General features: G+C 36.1%; 1 protein-coding gene across 5 annotated transcripts in view; it reads right to left on the bottom strand.

Annotated features, from left to right (window-relative positions):
- The window catches only part of Vps13B (vacuolar protein sorting 13B), a 218443-nt gene that overhangs the window by 154876 nt on the left and 43618 nt on the right, over nt 1-19949 (bottom strand). For 4 of the 5 annotated variants that reach the window (XM_081734267.1, XM_081734265.1, XM_081734269.1 and 1 more), the window contains exons 13-16: nt 16120-16292; nt 8731-8919; nt 7503-7653; nt 1262-1396 (exon numbers count right to left, since the gene is read on the bottom strand). In XM_081734267.1, the coding sequence (XP_081590393.1) occupies nt 1262-1396; nt 7503-7653; nt 8731-8919; nt 16120-16292 (648 nt within the window). The remainder of the gene's footprint in view (nt 1-1261; nt 1397-7502; nt 7654-8730; nt 8920-16119; nt 16293-19949) is intronic. The other variant, XM_081734268.1, reaches the window with a different exon arrangement.

Below are 19949 nucleotides of genomic sequence, written 5' to 3'. Positions count from 1 at the left end.
TATCCAAATGAAGACAATACACTCGGATACTAACATACTGTGACAGTGATGCAAACGGACGCTGCAACTTCGTTCGCCACTGCAGAAAAAGTTTCCCGTGTGAGTTTATTGTTGTTATGGGTGAAAATGCATACGAAATACCTCCAGGAATCTATTATGACACCTATCTTTTTGAATCGACATCCCTTAATCTTTTTGAATTGATAATCTAGTTGATGCGCACGCCAATCAGGTGAGGATCCACATGGACAAGTCTTTAAGTCTTTCCTGCATTCTTATCAAGAAATGAGACGGGAATTAGGAATTCGTGTTATTCTATTTCAAGACGTTTCTGTAGAGAGCGATGATGCGAGTTTAATAGAAACTATGGCTTAGGACTGTTGAAAAGACATCTTCAACATCGGCGTCCGCACCCTTTCGTTGGTCTTTGGAAAGCATGCAAGGAGGATTAGGACCAAGTTCCTTTGGCCGTACCTCGCCTCAGTTTTCGCCAATGGAAACCTGGATGTTGAATAATAGTGCACAGACCACTATCGATGAGGACGGGGAAGTTTCTCGTATGGTGAGTACCATCAAAATCAGTCCGATATGAATCAAATAACTTGCTGCACACAGTCATCCAATGATCTGTTTTTTTTAAGTACGTATATTTCAATGATAAAGTTACTCTATATCCACAAGTCATCATATTCTCATATCTAATCAATAATCATTCATTACTTGATAATTAAAAATGAATATAAAATGTTTAGCACCCAATAATAATGCTATTTAGACTAAAGAAAATGACAAAATAATTCATGAACTGATAAAATACAATGCACTGAAATATTTCAAGAAAACCCACTCACACAGCATTCTTCACTACGAAGACTATGTGGATAGAAACGGAAAGTTTAATTTTTTGATAAGTGATTAAAAATTTTATATACAAAGAGCTGCCTTAACCGTTCGCAGAAGTTATATAAAAGATCAAAAATTTTTGTGCGAAGAAGTTAAGGTCGTCAAATGCCTTGATCAAATGTTACGCATTTTAATACTTACTTAACTAATTTGTATTACAGACCCGAAAAAACATTACGATTACAAAATAGAAATGAAACCAAATTCTATTTTATTCTGAACTGCTATGGAGTAAGCACCTTCCCTTAATAAGGTTTTGTGTTAATGGGCTGCATATTTATTTACACGAATTTCCACTTTAAAACTGCTGGGATCTCAAGACATCTAAAATACAATCTAATTTTCTTTACCAAATTACCTGTGCCAACAGCTGCGTCACATAACAAGCTCGAGTCACTAACAACGTCCACGTACGGCCTTGATTCGAGTACAGACTTTGCAATATAGTACATCACAAAAAGTTTAGCTTTTGTGGCAGTGACGGTAAAATTATCTGAAAAAGATAACGAAAGTAATAAATTTTATATGAATAACTTAAAACGGAAAAAAAAGTTTTTGAACAGTCTATGATTTTATAAAATAACTGGTAGCTGTGTCTTAATGATTATTACTTTCAATTAGGAGCAAAACTCGCTTAATTAAACAATAAAAACAAAGCTAGAAAAATCCACAGTATCAAAATGATGCAGTGTCACTTAAATAAAAAAGCGTTTTCTTCCTTTTCTTTTTTTCAAGAAAACAAACGCTAAGCACTTGAAATCTTCTTACGGAAGTTGAAGTTCTGAGTATTATAGTAAAATTTTAACCTGATAATATAACTTCTTAAGAATGTAAATAGTAATAATAATAACGATAAATAAATTTTAAAAATATTGAATTTAAGTAAAGACATCAAATACCAAAGATATTGCACATAAATAAATATAGATACAACTTTCTGAAATTATAAGTTATTTTCTTCAAGTTTAGAACGAATTTAGCATTAAACTGTTGATGAGTAAAGAGAAATTTTTTTTTTTTTAAATATTTTATTGTATCAGCTATTGTATCGAGGAGTAACTACCGACACTCCTCGATTTTCGTAAATAGATCATTCCAGGGCCCGTAAGTTGTCTGAGTTGAAATTTACGTTGTCGAATTTTTATCACAACCTAAGATTGCATAAACTTGTGTAAAAAAAAAAAAAAAATCGAAAAAACACTGTTTAATGATACTGCAATGCAAAAGCCCAATTAAATAATATGCTTTGTAAATACGACTGATAAAATTATATTCTAACAACGGCGATAGTAAAAAAGAATTAACTAATTTATAACCTACATAGTTCATGTCTCACAACTAGATAAATCTGACCATAGAATTTAGAAATTTAATACTATTTATCACTTCAGATGAAAGTACTTTTCGTAAGTTTTAGTACTTATATTAGAAATTTCACACATAATATGAATTTACATAGGTCAAGGACTGCTTGTAATTAAATTTTACAAAATAAAAATTTGTGACCGGGCCAGAATAAAACAAAACTGACCAAAACACCAAATATATATTAATAATAATTGAAGACTCCCTGTAGAAAACAGTGTAAGTGCTAACAACGAAAGTTACTATAACAGTAGTGACAAAAGATAGTAAATTGTGCCCAAGCGTCAAAAAACAGAAAATATAATTGCTAAAAAATATAACATAGCATATAATGAAGTATAAAAATCTAACTAATGCATAAACGTATTTTAAAAAATTAAATCAGTGAAATAATTGCAAGGTGGCACTTACATTGTTTTCTACAGCGAGTCTTCAAAACGTGTTCGTCTGTGCCAAAACTGTTATACAACTATTATTAATATATATTTGGTGCTCTGGTTAGTTTCGATTTATTAATACTGTGGAATGTTTCCAGAGCTATAACGAACACGATATATTATACATATACAGAGTGATTCAATAAGAACGTACCAGGTCTATATCGCAGCTAATACTACACGTAGAGCCTTCAAACAAAAAATTTCATTACCAAATCGTATGTGTAGAATGCAATAAAGATAGTAGCGAGACCAGTGGCGTCTCGTGAATAACCTCCAACGGGGGATAACTTCAAAATTTGAAATGGAAAGTGGTATAACTGTTGGAATCGTTCGAAAGGACATTAAATGTCATGCAACTTTTAGAGGACAAACTTTGTCATATCCTTTCCCATTTAGCCGCTAGAGGCGTTGTTGCAGACTTGTATCTGACTACCCGTAGCAGGCCTTTATCTAAACTAATAATGCACATAGAGCCGTCAAACAAACAATTGCATTACCAAATCGTATGTGTAGACGTCAATAAAAATAGTAGCGACACCAGTGGCATATCGTAAATATCTTCAACGGGGGTCATCTGCAAAATTTGACATGGAAACAGGGGTTGGTTGTGCCTCCATTGAAACAAGCGCACAATGGGAGAAACGTCGAGAGGAAACATGTTAGCATATTTCTTCCTCTGTGGCAGCAACACGATCGCATTACGATGTCAAAGTCAGATGATGCGAGAGTTTCTGCATGCGGAACCAAAGGGAAGAGTAAATACTGGTCTGAAATGAACGAGACGTACAATTGTACATACACGGAATCACACCGTGTAACTGGCGACAACAATGGCGTCAGCAAGAGACCACGACGGGGGGAGGGTACATACTGTTGAATGAAGCTCTAAATAGGGAACCATTGACATACGCAATATTTAAAGAGAGTTGTTTCCGTATGGCTGCAACAGAAGCGCAGTGGATGGGGAGAACTATGATAAGGGACAATGTACGATGCTATAACAAAACGGAAGAAGAAACTATTGGTTGCAACGAAGAAAGACGAACCGAATGTGCTGTTGCCAAAGCATGGAACAAAACATGGGGACAGAAAGCTGAGGCGTTGCAATCAAGTCATTGGAGAAAGATGAGTAAAGAGCTAAAGAATCAGCTTACCTTCTGCGGAGTGTAGTCGACGCCCCCTGACTTTCACAAATGTTCAAAGTGATGTCCCCGAACAGCAATACAGCGATTTATTCGCTGCACGTAATTGTGAGCAACAGCTTCCAACTCGGCCACGTTGATGGTCCGGAATGCGGTTGTAATGCGGTCTTGCATGTTGCGAGTTGTAGTTGGTCGGTTGACATACACGAGATCCTTAATTCGACCCCAGAAAAAATAGTCCATACAAGTAAGGTCGGGCGACCGCGGAGGAAACTGTGGATTGGAACCTCTTCCGATCCAGCGTTGCGGAAATAGAACATTTAGCTCTTCCCTATATATGGCAGCATTATGGACTGGACAGCCATCTAATTGAAACCACAGCGTCTGACATATGTGGAGCGGTACGTTTTCCAATAGCGGCTGTAGATGGTGTCGCAGCAAGAAATCACGAAACATTGCACCTGTTAAATGACCAGCAAAAAACTATGGCCCAATGACCTGAGTCCCTACAATGCCACCCCACACATTAATGCGCCATCGGTGTTGCTGATTGACTTCTCTCATCCAGTGAGGGTTCTTCGCTGCCCAGTAATGTGTATTGTGGAAATTCACGTTGCCATCACTGCAGAATGTCGCTTCATCAGTCCATAAAATGAAGCGAATGAAATTCGGATGTTCTCTCACGCGATTGACCATCTAATTGCAGAACAGAAGCCGTAAATTACAGTCCGCATCACTTAGTTCTTGATGCAGAGAGAGAGGTGGTACGGGTGAAAATGTGATTTCCACAGAATACGAAGGACACTACCTTGACTGATACCACGATCTCGTGCGATCTGCTGCGAAGATACATGAGGATTTACTGCAACAGCGGCAAGTACATCAATGGCAACGTCTTCATTTTGTACGACTCTTCTCCGGACACCATAGCGTCCACGCATGTTGCCTGTCTGCCGCAATAGTGCTGCTAATCTCCGCAGCAGCGTTCAGCGTATAATCGAGCTGCAGCTCTATAATTTTCCCGGCATTTCCCTAAAATCATGAGCATTTGGAATGCCTCCAAATTCGTATACCACATGAATGTTATTTTCTACCGACACTTCTTACTACAATCACTCAAACATCAACACAATCAAAGAGGTTTCACTGCTTGTGGAAGTTTCGTATTCGTCCCGTCACGAGCTTGTAATGCACAGGGGTAGTAGAACTCATTGCACGACACCTTGTCCAGTACACTGACCACTTTAACTCACTGCAGAGGTTAATCACTCTCGGACTCTACACGCTTGTGTTACCTGTTTTGGCTACAGCATTGCTCCTTCTGCCCTCTGACTGACATAGCAGCAATCGCCTGTTCGAGGCCGCATAGACTATGTCTTGAGCAAGGTCATGTACGTGTTAGCTACTGGATCTACAAGAGTACCACCATACAATCACTGGCAACGATAAATGAGTGTGCTGTTCGAAACAACGACAAACAAGCCCACAACACATGGTCCCGGATTTGGAAGATATTTCATACTGTACGTACGCACACAAGATACATCGCGCGTCCACGTTATTGTGGGTCTGGGCTACCCTTGGCTTAGACCCCAAATTAATCCTGCAAAGGCGTCGGCGGTTGTTTGCCAGGGCATGGTTTGCACGTACCCTCCCGGCATTCGCCTGGTGTGACTGGGGACACCCTCGCACCATTTGACTTTCGCCTAGTAATGCGACCGTGTTGCTGCCACAGAGGAAGAAATATGACAACGTGTTTCCTCTCGACATTTCTCCCATTGTGCGCTTATTTCAATGGAGGCACAACCAACCCCTGTTTCCATGTCAAATTTTGCAGATGACCCCCGTTGGAGATATTCACGATACGCCACTGGTGTCGCTACTATTTTTATTGCATTCTACACATACGATTTGATACTGCAATTTTTTGTTTGAAAGCTCTACGTGCAGTATTAGCTGAGATAAAGGCCTGCTACGGGTAGTCAGATACAAGTCTGCAACAACGCCTCTAGCGGCTAAATGGGAAAGGATATGACAAAGTTTGTCTCCTAAAAGTTGCATGACATGTAATGTCCTTTCGAACGATTCCAACAGTTATACAGCTTTCCATTTCAAATTTTGAAGTTACCTCCCGTTGGAGGTATTCACGAGACGCCACTGGTCTCGCTACTATTTTTATTGCATTCTACACATACATTTTTTTTTTGTTTGTTTGTTTGTTTGTTTGAAGGCTCTACATGTAGTATTAGCTGCGATATAGGCCTGGTACGTTCTTATTGAATCACCCTGTATATATAGTATTTTGGAAAAATGAAATGAAATCTTTGAGTTTTACGTCCCACGGGTACGCCAGTTAGGCTAAAACGGCTAGGCTAGACGGTGATGATGAGTAATGAATGAAATGGTGGAATGAAGAAAGTGGGAGGAAACGGGAGAACCCCGAGAAAACCCAAGCACACGGAAAGTATTTTGGAGTATTATTTCTCATAGTTCTTCTCTTTAGGCTAAAAGTGACAAATATGAACGATTATGAAATGAATTGTGCATGAACAATACATCCATGACCTAAGCAGGATGTGAAATTGAGACAGACAAGTCTTACAAGTGCCCCAGACCATGCCAGATGATGATGATGTTCTATGTCTTAAGTGATTAGTTTCATTGTGGTTATATTGTTACCATAAGTGTATTCGGAATGGGAGACCCAGGTTCGAGTTCCGGTGAGAGTTCATCGCTTCTCTGCTGGTTTAATAGTTAGCTCGCGTGCCTCTGAAGCACGGGATCCCGTCTTCCATTCTCTGGTAAGCTATAAATCCATATCTCATATACCCTTAATCCCAAAGCAAGAAGCAACCAACATGTTTCAATCGTTGGGTTGAAATGAAAAGGAGTGTATAGTTAAACGTCCCACAATTATGCCTTTTCGAGGAGAGATTAATCAAAGAGAATGAATTAGTGAAATGAGAATGTAGGAAGAACCTGAAACCCGAGAAAATTCTTGGACACGATGTTGTTGTCTTCACAAACTCACCTAGCTTGGGACTGAACCAGAGACCCTTGCACCAAAGAAGCTCTGCTAGCGGGCCATCGTGACCCACAGTCACTGGTTTTATCCACACACAGCAAATATCCGTTGTGATACAGACCAGGTCACATAAGAAAAAATGAAATCTTTCAGTTTCACGTCCCATGCTTTTGTCTTGTACGCGATAGTAACGATGATAATAAATGAAAGGATGGAATGAAGGAAGTGGGACGAAACGGAAGAACCCCGAGAAAACTCCTACACACGGTGTTTATCCAGTACAAAGCTCTCACTTGGCGCAAGGTGGGATTGAATAAACGACCTCACGCATCAGAGCTGAGGGCTTAACCTCTAACCACTGTGAAATTATCATCCAACTCAGCCGTCAAAAGTGAAAATGTTTAGGTGGTGAGAAGAACGACAGGAGAGTGTACCAATAGACAAACCGGTACGGAAAACCAGGAGCCATTTAGACCTCCGAACTGTCACACATTTTAAATCGTTAAAATTCAACGTAATTTAATCCATAGTGTAAGTTCGATGTAGAAAAAGATGCCAAAATTTCTTACATAGATTGTAAATGAAATTACAGTACGTTTTAGTAAATTCAAATTTAGTATCACTTACCTAATTCAACTATGTATTCTGATACTGACACTAATGGATTCTGCCAATATTGAGGGAAAAGTAAACGTTTTCTGTAGAACGAAAAGTTTCCAGGCATTAATACTGTAGTCTGATGGCCTTCTATCGTTATATTACTACTCATTCCCATTACCTAAAATGAAAGATACAAATATAAAGAAAAATTGCTTCAACCAGTTTGAATTTTTCCTAACCAAAGAAATCAGCTACATAAGTAACTTACAATCGTTATATCCTGTGTTGACCTAAAATGAAAAATACTAAGTTTTCGAAGCAAGAGATTCTCGACAATAGTCAAACGTTAAAAAAACGATTAACCATCCTATTTGAAACTGAAATGTAACTTTTAAAAGCTTGCACTTCCGTTATCATCGAAGTGGCGAAATTACTTGACATCTATTGATAGACTCGATTAGTATTCATTGTCATTACCTACAACGAAAGCTGCAAATATACCGAAAAACATCTTGAATAAGTTAAGATTTTTTACATTTTGGACAACTGATACACTAGATTGAAACTGAAATGTTCATCTACGATCTAATTGGTCAAAAAAATTAAAATAAAAAATAAAATAAAAAATAAAAAAATAAAAATAAAAAGAACAGACCCTAATATACACTTAAATGAAATAAAGGAAAAACAATTATTTAAGTGATTCTGCAGTTTTAAAGAAAGTGGTATTTTGTATTCCTTATTTGTAAAGGTAGGATATTTTTACCTTTCTTTTCTTAATTTTATATAATTTTGGAATTCTGATCTTGACATTCCAATACAGGTACAAGAACACAATAAAAGAATTCTTAATACAAAGTTCTGAAATTTTACGAAATAATTTATAAGTATCCGTGATATTAAAAATGCAGAAAAGTTAAAATAAGAAGTGCCGAGTGCCACCACCGGGCTTCTAATTTATCATTCTTTCCAATATGTTTTATTTATTTATCTATTCATGTCCCAAAATGATACAAATACAATCTACGAAAGAAATTATAGTCTGAAGAAGGTAATGCTATGGCGTCGCGTAACGAAGTTGCGATTATATCTACATACTTCTACCTAGTAGATCTTATAAGAAAGTGGAAATAGGTTGGATTATTGCATTATAGATTATACAGAAATTTGCTCAAAACTTTATAAGAGTTTTACACTGTTACTTGAAAAGAAAACTCGAAATTACAAACAAACGAAACTGATTTTCAATTTTTACCTTCACGGTGAGATGATTATGGCAGTTGATGAACATTTCTTCCAAAGGTGTTGATAATCTACACGTTGCTTTAACCAATCTACGTGGGTACATAGGTTGTACTATTTTTGCATCCAAACACTGGCATTCAACACAGACCCGAGGAAGGTCATTCATTGAGATTACACGACTGCCATTTCTCGAAGACTTCTGGAAACAAAATTTGTGATTAAACCACGCACAGAAAAATTATGAAAAATACATAAGGTGATTAAGTTAGTAAACAGCCGATTCGGAACCACTGAATCCCTTTTCTTGTCATGCATGTTAGGAGTAGAAATTTTAAGTTAACTGGTTAATATATTTTTTATTTATTTTTTTTTTTTAATACTGGAAATATAACCATACTAATCAAGAGTTACTAGTTCTTGAGTACAGAATTGTCTGTTGTGATATTCTGGGGTGTACTTAAGAGAAAAAAAAAGTGTCTGTGATACGAAGAAGTCAGTAAGTTGCAAAGAGCTACCCAAAAAAGAAAGAAGCACTTACATGACAATTAGTTTTATATTTCCACATAACCTTTATGTACGCTGAGATCCTATCGCTGTATGGGGGCTCCAATAACTGCTGAGTAACAAGACTATGGGTTGTCGCAACTAGTGTTGTAAATAGAAAAAAAGCCGTTCGTATTTTTTCAGAAATGTACGTTTTTTTTTTTTAGAAAAAAACATTGCCTCTCGTTTTTTTTCTAAATTTCGTTTTTTTTCAAATAGTCATTTCTAATGCATCTTACGTCTATTTAAGTATTAAATATTTTTATGTAGGTATAATCACCGTAAAATACAACATAAATTAAACGCTAGATACTGATACGCTACAAATATTTTACAATTTACATGAATGCCATACCTATTAACAATTCGGGTTTCAGCAGTTTTCATCAATATCAACTAAGAAACAAAAGTAGAAATGAAATTTTGTTTTTTCGTGAAAGCAGGCCTTTAATAAGTACGAAAATAATGTCACGAACAGTATAAAATTCAAATAACTTGTCTAAAGGTAAAAACTAATACTAATTTGCCTAATAGTATTTTTCTAAATGTCATATATAAATAATTTGTCGACTAGATATATATGATATGCCGGCTCTACCATATATGCAACACGTGCATTTGCGTGGAGCGGCAAGTTTGGATGATCCGGTAAAATCTGTCATAAGTATATTATTTAAATTAAATATTTCTTGTTGGAAACAGACTTCATGATGATGGTAGTTACATTTACTAAGCTGACCTTCTATTTGAATACTACATTTATAAATTACGTTTAGGTTGCATTAGTTTAAGGCCACATGGACAATGCTAAAGCAAATGGTCGAATAAATCCGAGCACAAATTGCTTGATTGTTGCCAAGTGCAAGAATTCAGTTCTCGAATAGTAGTGAATATCTGTTCCATTTAGTAAGTTATCACAGTTTTGATATGAAAGTAGTCTTGTTTTTGTCAGAAACAAGTTCCTTATCACTGAAGATAGAAACAAGTTTTTAAGTTTTTTTTAAAAAAATGTTAACAGATATTGAAGGGAAATCAAAAAATAAAGATAAAAGAGCTGGTTGCACTGGAATTGCAAACTGATACATTGAGATTAAAGCTCGATAGTGAATTCTATAAAAAGGATTACCATTTTTCCTCTGCAGGTGTGTTTGCTTTATCTTTCACTAACGTAATCGATTAATATATATATATATATATATATATATATATATATATATATTAAAAAAGACATGACGGGATTGCATTTTTATTAAGTATCTGAGTGCAACTGCACTTACCCTCACCTTTGTTGTTCATGCTGGAGTAGCATACTTAAAATCATGACTTTTAAGATTTGTTCTTTCTGGAGAAAGGGGGAGGCGGCAAATTATGCCATTGCATGGGGCGACAAATTGACTAGGACCGGCCCTGATGACATGTATATAAAAGACATGAATATAGGATGACACAATTTGAAGTAATGCAGGGTGTTTCAAAATTAACATTTGGGTTTTGAAACTTTGTAGTATCTATTACAATTAACTTACAATTATAAATATTATATCAAATGAAAGAGCAACTCAAACAGTTTTGTACGCACACATATACATGCATTGTTTCTTCTGTCTGCCGTTAGAAAGAGCAAGCAGCAAAGATGTAGATTAGAGAGCAGAAAGTTTTTTGTGTTTTAATAAAGATTGAATCTGTACAGTGCAACGGTCTGTGTGAAGAATATTAAGGAGACGCTTGCAACTACGTCCTTATCGTTTGCAGTTGCTACGGGTCTAAAGCCTACAGACTACGGTTTACGTGCCAATTTCGCAAGTGAAATATTGCTGCATTACAATGAAGATTTTCTGGATCGTGTCGTCTTCAGTGATAAATCGACATTTCACCTAAGAGCTAATGTGAACACTCATAATGTTTGTATCTGGCCGTCAGCAAATCCTCAGGAGATGGTACACTTGAAACGAGACTTTCCTAAATTGAACGTGTTTTGTGCCATATGGCGGAAAGTTTATGGGCCTTTCTCGCCTATCGACTAGATGTGTGCCCTGTGACAAATGAATCTCACATTGAACACTTGTAGCAAATACTGTTTGAGGTGCTCTTTTACTTGATGCATTGCTTATAATTGTACGTAAAATGTAATAAGTACTACGAAGACTTAAAACCCCAAAATTCATTTTGAAACACCCTGCATTTCTCACCAACAGTGTTGGAACTAAGATGTAAAAAGGAGAGAAAATTTTCCTTATAAAGTTATTGTTTACAACAACTAGGCCTATATTATTGTTAGTCGAGACTATAACTACAACAACAACACGAGTTAGTAGTAAAAAAAAAAAAAAAAATGTAATCAAATGTATACTCGGTGGCCCAGGTAGCCAAAGTGGCACACACGGGTGTCATTTGTTTAATCCGCTCCTGTGTGGACACTAATTAAGATATCGGGATATTATTCTTGCAAAATATGGTTGGACTATAGTTTATCATATTATTTTTTTTCTTCTGGTGTCGAATTTCCTTCTCAAATTTCATCCCAGTCAAAAATTCGAGAATTTTCTAATTTCCTTTACTTCTTTTTTCCCTGTAGCTTCCTTCGTTGTAGAAATACCTCCTTATACTTGCCAGGTAGATACCTCGGATGGATATCTAACTGTTGACATCAATTGAACGGGCCTGCGCGCAGTGTTGCCAATTAGGGAAATTAAAATTTTCCTAAATTTGGGGAAAAAATAGAAATTTTTGTTTATAAATCCGTACCTATACGTCTGAGTGCAAGTCAACTTACGCCAATCGAACAGTTGTCCTTACTTAATAAACGCAAGTACAGACCGTTACAATGGGGTAATTAGGGAACGCGCGAAAAATTCGTATTTAGGTTCTAACCCTTGATTTTTCTAGTTTTTCCCTACTTTTCTGTTTACAGTAATATATTTTTGGTAATTAGAAGTTTGGTTTCTTAAATATCGTCGTGTACCAATGTTTAATTTTAGATAGTTTGCGTCTGTCTGGTAGCAGTGTTACCAGCTACAGAAAATTTTAATTCCAGATTTTAGGAGGAAATTTTGGGAAAATTATCTGTTTTGTCTCTATTATTCCCTCTTGTTGGCTATATCGGACCAAACGTACCAGTATCTGGAAGTCTCATCTTTGCTCTACACAACGCATTATAGAAAGTTTCAATAGGATAATTAGGGGAAGTACACTAGATCTTGTTCTCTAATTGGGAAGATAACTGTGATTTTTTTAAAGGTAGAATGAGATATTTTTTTATTGACATGCTTACTTTATTAGATATCGTCACAATACTTGTAGGATATATTAGAGAGATACCAAAGCTTATTTTAAGATAGTTTGTGTGTGTCTGATAGTAGTGTTGCCAGCTACAGAAAATTTTAATTCCAGATTTTAGGGGGAAATTTTGGGAAAATTATCTGTTTTGTCTCTATTATTCCCTCTTGTTGGCTATATCGGACAACGTACCAGTATCTGGAAGTCTCATCTTTGCTCTACACAACGCATTATAGAAAGTTTCAATAGGATAATTAGGGGAAGTACACTAGACCTTGTTCTCTAATTGGGAAGATAACTGTGATTTTTTTAAAGGTAGAATGAGATATTTTTTTATTGACATGCTTACTTTATTAGATATCGTCACAATACTTGTAGGATATATTAGAGAGATACCAAAGCTTATTTTAAGATAGTTTGTGTGTGTCTGATAGTAGTGTTGCCAGCTACAGAAAATTTTAATTCCAGATTTTAGGACAAATTTTGGAAAAAAATCCCTTTTTTATTTCTATTATGTCCTTCTTGTTCGCTACATTCAAACAAACGTACCAGTGTCTAACAGCCTCATCCTTAGCCTACACAGCGCACCATAAAAAGTTTCACTAGAATAATTAGGGAAAGTACAGTTGAGGTTTATAATAAACCATGTCCTGTAAGTGGTAAGAAAATGGTGAATTTCTGAGGTAGAATGAGATTTTTTTGAAAAAAATCATGCTTACTTTGTTATATATCGCCATGATACTTGTAGGATATATTCTTGGAGTACTAAGGATTATTTTCAGATAGTTTTCGTCTGTCTGATGGCAGTGTTTCCAGCCAAAACAATTAATTCCCGCTTTTAGATGAAAAATTCGGAAAATTTCCCTTTTCCCCTCTATTATTACCCTCTTACTGGCTACATTGAAACAAACGTACCACTACCTGAAAGCTTCCTCTTTGCCCTACAGAACGCACCATAAAAAGTTTCAATAGAATAATTAGAGAAGCTGTAGCCCCGGCATATTTGATTTTTGCTTGTGAGGTGTAAGAAGTGTCAAAATTTCATGTGTATGACAGAATTTTTTCTTTCCCTTTTTGGATGGAAGCAAGCGACTTCAGGATTTCACTGTACCTTGTCAACACACCAAAGATTTTTTTAGGCGACTTGAACCCATATAGCAGCAGTGGTACTAGATACAAAAAATTTTGAAATTCGGTTAGGGAATTTTTTGTAAATTTTCACCCCTACATTTCCCTCAATAATTTCCCACCCATTGGCAATACTGCAATGCAACTTACACCAAAAGATAGCCACATCCATTTACTAAAAAACAAGGCCTTAACCATATCAATCGAATGAATAGTTTTTGAGCAATAAGTCACTAACTGGAAATGTAGGAAAACGCCAAAAATGACCTGGGGCCGAAAGGAATAATCACACAATTTTGCTAGTATATAGGTGCAAAGAAACAAAAGATTTGTAAGTTACGAGGGCTTCGACTCAAGTTCTGTTGATTATTTCAATAATCTGCGACGTAAATCAATAAATAATAGCCGCCAGAAAAAACAGACATTTTAAAAAAAACATGAAAAAGAACTATGTTTTTTATTGAAAAAAAACTTCACAGAAAAAAAAAACGTTTTTTTACAACACTAGTCGCAACCATCAGAGGACCTCCCGTTCCACTTCTACATTAGCAAAACATTTACCCTTTGAAGTGGGATTTCAGGGAGAACAAACAGGTGAAAATCACTAGGGACTTAATCTGGGCTTACGGCGGCTGTTGGAGAAATTGTCACCCGAATTCTGCAAGACACTCTAGGTTGGTCGGGCCACATGATGCAACAACACGCTTCGATCCAGCAGTGTCGAACATTTCCGGAATAGCTGCATCAAAATCTCACTTGAGCTGATAAGTCTTTATTATTGAATTCTAATTTCAGCATGAATATTGTTCCATCACATCAATTATAACAAACTACCATGTTCTATTGGAACAATTTCAGGAACAACACACAAATTATGCAATGTATATCCTGAAAATATACGAGGATAATTCGAAAAAAAAAAAGGTTTGCGCAGGTGCGAAAAATAATAGGGGATAGCTACGCCCGTCCTGCGACGCTGTACACAGTAGGTCAGTACACAGTAATTAATGAAAGAAGAAATTTGTGTTGCAGTTTACTCGTCCACTAGATCAATTAAAATGAACACTACGATAGAAAATCCCGTGAAATGTGAAATGCGTGCAGTAATACACTTCCTGTGGACGAAACAACTTTCGGTAGCTGATATTCATCATACTGTGTATATTTACAGACCAAATGAGATGAATGAGGATGTTGTATATCAATGGTGTCGCACGTTTACAGATGGATTAACTACCGTGCATCAGAAGCAAAGGAACGGTCGTCTATCTATAGTCAGGAATGAACTCATGTAGAAAATTGACAAAGATTCCTAAAATCCATCGGTTTCCGGTACCTGCACTTCCGTCACACTTTTTGTAAATGTTTCGTACAAGCTATTGACAAAAAGCCTACCAAAGTTCTGTGACCGTCGGGTACCATAACTCCCTTCTGTGGAGCACAAATTACACCGGATGTGCTCTTCTCTGTACTTATCTCTCGTTACGTCGAGAAAATTTCATAACAAAACTGTAACAAACAATGAGACATGAGTGTCGTACGCGAATCCCGAACAATGAAGAAACAGAAATCAATGAAGTGAGGTCATACCCACTCACCCAGAAAAGTCTGGGAAACATTATTTGCCACAAAGGTTATGACAACAAAGGATGCCAAAGAAGTACTGTTAGTGAAACTCACAGAACATGGTTTGATCATCATATTATACGTCTAATGTGAGAAGCGAGCTATCCAAAACAAACGTCGACTCACACTAGCTTCCGGTGTGGTGTTTGTTCACAATGATGCTCGCTCACACCCAAGAACTTTTGCGTGGCAGTCTCTTATATAGCCTCGTTTTGAACCAGAATCCAAGTGATAAGGTATTCAAAAGAAGCACAGTAACAGTACGTAAATGAAGAAATCAAAGGTTCAGAAAAGTACAGGGAAGGTTAAGCATTAGATATTCGATACAAAAGGCATTTTGTACAATTAGGTTGTTCCACCGAAGAAAGCTGTAACCTAAGAATACTATCCCAGGTCCTAGAAGGTCCACTATGAAAGCTTGCTGTAAAGTGTCTCAATATACAGATAGTGACCGGATTCTGCATTAAGGCACTTCAACAGCATATCATGCTACTGTTATCGAGAAACTAGGGTTTAAGATTATAGCCTATCATCTTATGTGACTTTTATCTGTTCCTTCACATGAAAAATTCATCTTCGCGGACGTACATTTTATTCCCATTAGTGACCTTAACAAGTTTGTCAAGGGTCATAAACAAGCTTTTAAATGACAGCTTTCACCACTACTTCAAAAAGGGATAAGCAGATGGAATAACTGCATTCAGATGAAGGGAGAAAACTTTGAAGGACTCAAGTATAACTATCTTTCTGGAATTACTGTATTACCTGTGATACACAATACACATTATTTACATATAAAAACATATACGCATTAAATTTTCTTTACCTTCTTTTTTCTTCCTGAAATAGGCAGCGCTGGATCGTATGTATTATGATCAGCTAGATATATGCTCAAAACGGGATGAAACAAAGTAATTTGATACACTCTTAATGGAGTGTTCTTCTCCAGGGCTTCTATTTCTTCCTCTGTTACGGATGGGAGGCTTTCTAAGGCAGGCACTGCAAACATTGATATCGTAATTATTTTATATTATACAAAGAATATGCACGTTAGTTATGAATATATTAAAGGAACTAAATAAAAGTACTGAAGCAGAGAGATAAAAGAATCAGAGTTTGCAATAATAAAAATCAGAGTCTGCAATGATTTAATAGCAATAATAATAAAAAGAATAGTTTTCTGTTCTCGTGAATGACTGTACATGACCAGATAGTGCACATTCAACTAGACAATTAGTAGGCACAACATTCAATATCATTATTTCTTACTTTATGACCTAAATACACTGCTTCATAATTTAAATAGCATTCCAATTGCCTTATGATGTTCGATCAATAAAATAGCATTCCAATTGCCTCATGATGTTCGATCAATACCCAATACAGGCTATCAAAATCCAGAACAGCGTATCTCAACGACAAGATACTAACGAACTGGTTACAATGTTCCTGGGCACAAAGTCGCTTTCCCCAATATATGAAGAAATAAAATATGTGAGAAAGCGACTTTGTGCTCATTCTAAGCTCATTTATTGCTTTTAGTCAAAAGGAGGAAAAACAGTGCTTTTTTCAAACTTATTAAATGAACCTCGTATATGAAAGAAAGTTTTCAGAACTGTTCTCTCACAAGTTTAGTAGGGCTACCTCTGTGTTTGTGTGGTTAGCTCCAATCCTACGACCATATATGGTCAAAAAATAGGGAGCCTGTCCACGTGATGTCTACATTCTTTGTGACTGTTCCTTGGATCTGGACCTTCGCGAAAATTTTCCTGCCACCCACGTCCTGCTGTATGTGGAAGCTAGTTGGACGAACAGACTCATTCGCGCGCTTCAACTTTCGGCCGCCGGACCTTTTCGTGTCCGTGCTGAATTCAATGTTAGTGAGTTCAATATTATCTGTGAGTTCAATGTTATTTTTGAGTGTAGTATAATTCATATTGAGTGTCATTACATGTGTTATACATTACAGACCGAATTTTTCTTCATTTGGTCACAAAATTAATTTTTAGCTTATTGTTCACGTTTGATTAAACTATATTATATATATATTACACTCAACGGTACTTATATTCTTGTCCGCCGCTTCCCAGCTCCGGTTGTGATAGAATGTAAGTATTGGATGAATTGATTTCCGTCGTGGCACAGCTGGGAAAACGAGAGAGATAGAGCGGGAGAAAGACTAATTATACAGAGATAGAGAGACGACGAGAAAAATGAATAATGCATCCGTGGTTGCAGGGAAATTTTAACCACGACGAAAACCTCGATCCCAATAATATATATATATATATATATATATATATATATATATATATATACTTCTTGTCTGTTTCTAATTTTATATATACACACAGGATGTTCATTTATTATGTAGTCAAAATTCCCTGGTAAAATCCTCACATCTAAACAATAGAAACAGTCCACATGAACATAGGGCGAAAAACGCGTTGTTTCGAAGTTTCGGGATGCCGAAATCGAGAAAATTGTAACTGAGGCTGCCTAGCTCGAAAACTATGAGGGATATCAAATGCGGTTAAACAAATATTAAAGGAATTAGTACACTCTCTATCTAAATAACTATGTTTCAGATTTGGGTTGTACCGGCACATACGATTTTAGAGAAAGGGGAGGAAGAGCTGAACCTATACCGCAGCTCCCTCTATAAAATCCGTTGTGCCGATACGTCTCAACTCTGAAATATGGTTATTTAGATAGACAGCATTCCAGTTCCTCTAATATGTCTTTAACCGCCGTTGATATTTCTGTTTTCGAGCTAGGCACACTAAAAGCTACAATTTTCTCGATTTCGGCATCCTGTAACTTTGAAACAACGCATTTTTCGCCCTATGTTTATATGGACTTACTTTATTGTTTAGGTGTGAGGATTTCACCAGTGGATTTTGGCTACATAATAAATGAACAGCCTGTATATAAATTCATTCAATTAGTGTTTTGAAACTCATTAAATTTATTTTTATTTCATTTTAGAGTTTCTAGCATGTGTCTTAGTAGTATCTTTTACATTTCTCTCTGTTGTTCCTATGTACTTAATATTCACACGTGGCCTTATACACGCGTGCATTTCTTCCTTACTTTCATAAAAATTCCAAATCAGGCAAAAATAATATAATAGTATAAAATGTTCATATTTTCATTATTGATTGCACGCACTTGTATGTAAATACTATATATATTAAATTTGCCTTCATGGATGCGGTGGCTCAGTATGATAGAGACTCATCTCTGGTGCGTAGGGTTCCCTGCTTCGGTCCCTGTTCTCGTCAAATTGACTTTCTAGTGGACAAATACCGTGTACGTGGGTTTCTCGAGGTTCTCCTGTTTTATTCTGCTTTTTCCATTCTACTATTTAGTTTATTACCATCATGATCTAACTTTTCTTGTAGCATAGTAGTGGAACGCTAAATTTCCCCTTCCCCAAAAATATCTGCAGTGCATTTTATTTATTCTTTACCCAGTATCTTAGCATAAAATCGTATGATGTTTCAGTCTATTTTGTCACATTCCACAGATTAAGATAAAATTGCAATCTAAGAAGAACATTAAGGTGTATGATCCAGGTAAGCACTTCAGTTTCTTTTGAAACAATTAATACGAACGAAGACTTCAGTATCACTGGAACTCGACGTACTGGTTAAAGAATACATAAAATACCCTGCAGGTGTTTTTGGGTGGAAGGGTAAGTTTAGCTTTCTACTACTATCCTACGAGGAAAGGGAGATGATGATAGTAATAAACCAAACAGTGGAATGAAAAATATCGGTAGAACCTCGAGAACATCCACGCACATGGTGTTTGATCACTGCAAAGTCAATTTGACGAGAACAGGGACCGAACCAGGGAACCCTACGCACCAGAGGTGAGCCTCTACTATACTGAGCCACCTATCCTTGAAGGTAAATTAAATATATATATATTACATATTGTACTTACATACAAGTGTATACAATCAATAATGAAAATACTAACATTTTATACTATTATATTATTTTTGTCTCATTTGAAATTTTTATAAAAGCAAGCAAAAATACACGAGTGTATAAGGCCACACGTGAATGTAACGTACATAGTATATATGAACAACAGAAAGAAATGTAAAAGATACTACTAAGACACATGCCAGAAACTCTAAAATGAAATGAAAATAACTTTAATGACTTTCAAAACACTTATTTAAACAGAAGCACAAAATCCGCATAATGAGTTACCTGCGCAATAAATTTACACAAACGAAGGTTTAAAACTACTTACGAATCGTTTTATATTTGTACAAAAGAATTATCACTTAATTTGGCAAGTTACTTAAATTGTTATGAGATATTATTCTTTTTGAATATACTTTATTTAGTGTAAATATACTTTATACTAGAAAACATGAATACGCAAGTACTGAACATTCTTGTATCTAAGAACGATACCAGAAGACTGAAGATTATTGGATTGTGTCAAAAGGATATTCTAAGAAACAGGAATGGATGGTTTAAGAAAAAAAGACATTAACAAGGTACACCTGTGACGGACACATAAAATCAGTAATATAGACTACACAACTACCAACTGAATACGTTGAAAACATTTAGATACATGAAAGTAATTCACAGTGTTTGCCTGGATGGTCATCGTGAGTTATTGGTTGCT

This window comes from Thermobia domestica, chromosome 12 (assembly GCF_964235325.1).
Source record: "Thermobia domestica chromosome 12, izTheDome1.hap1.1, whole genome shotgun sequence".
NCBI lineage: Eukaryota > Metazoa > Arthropoda > Insecta > Zygentoma > Lepismatidae > Thermobia > Thermobia domestica.
This window is presented reverse-complemented; position numbering and strand designations above follow the sequence as displayed.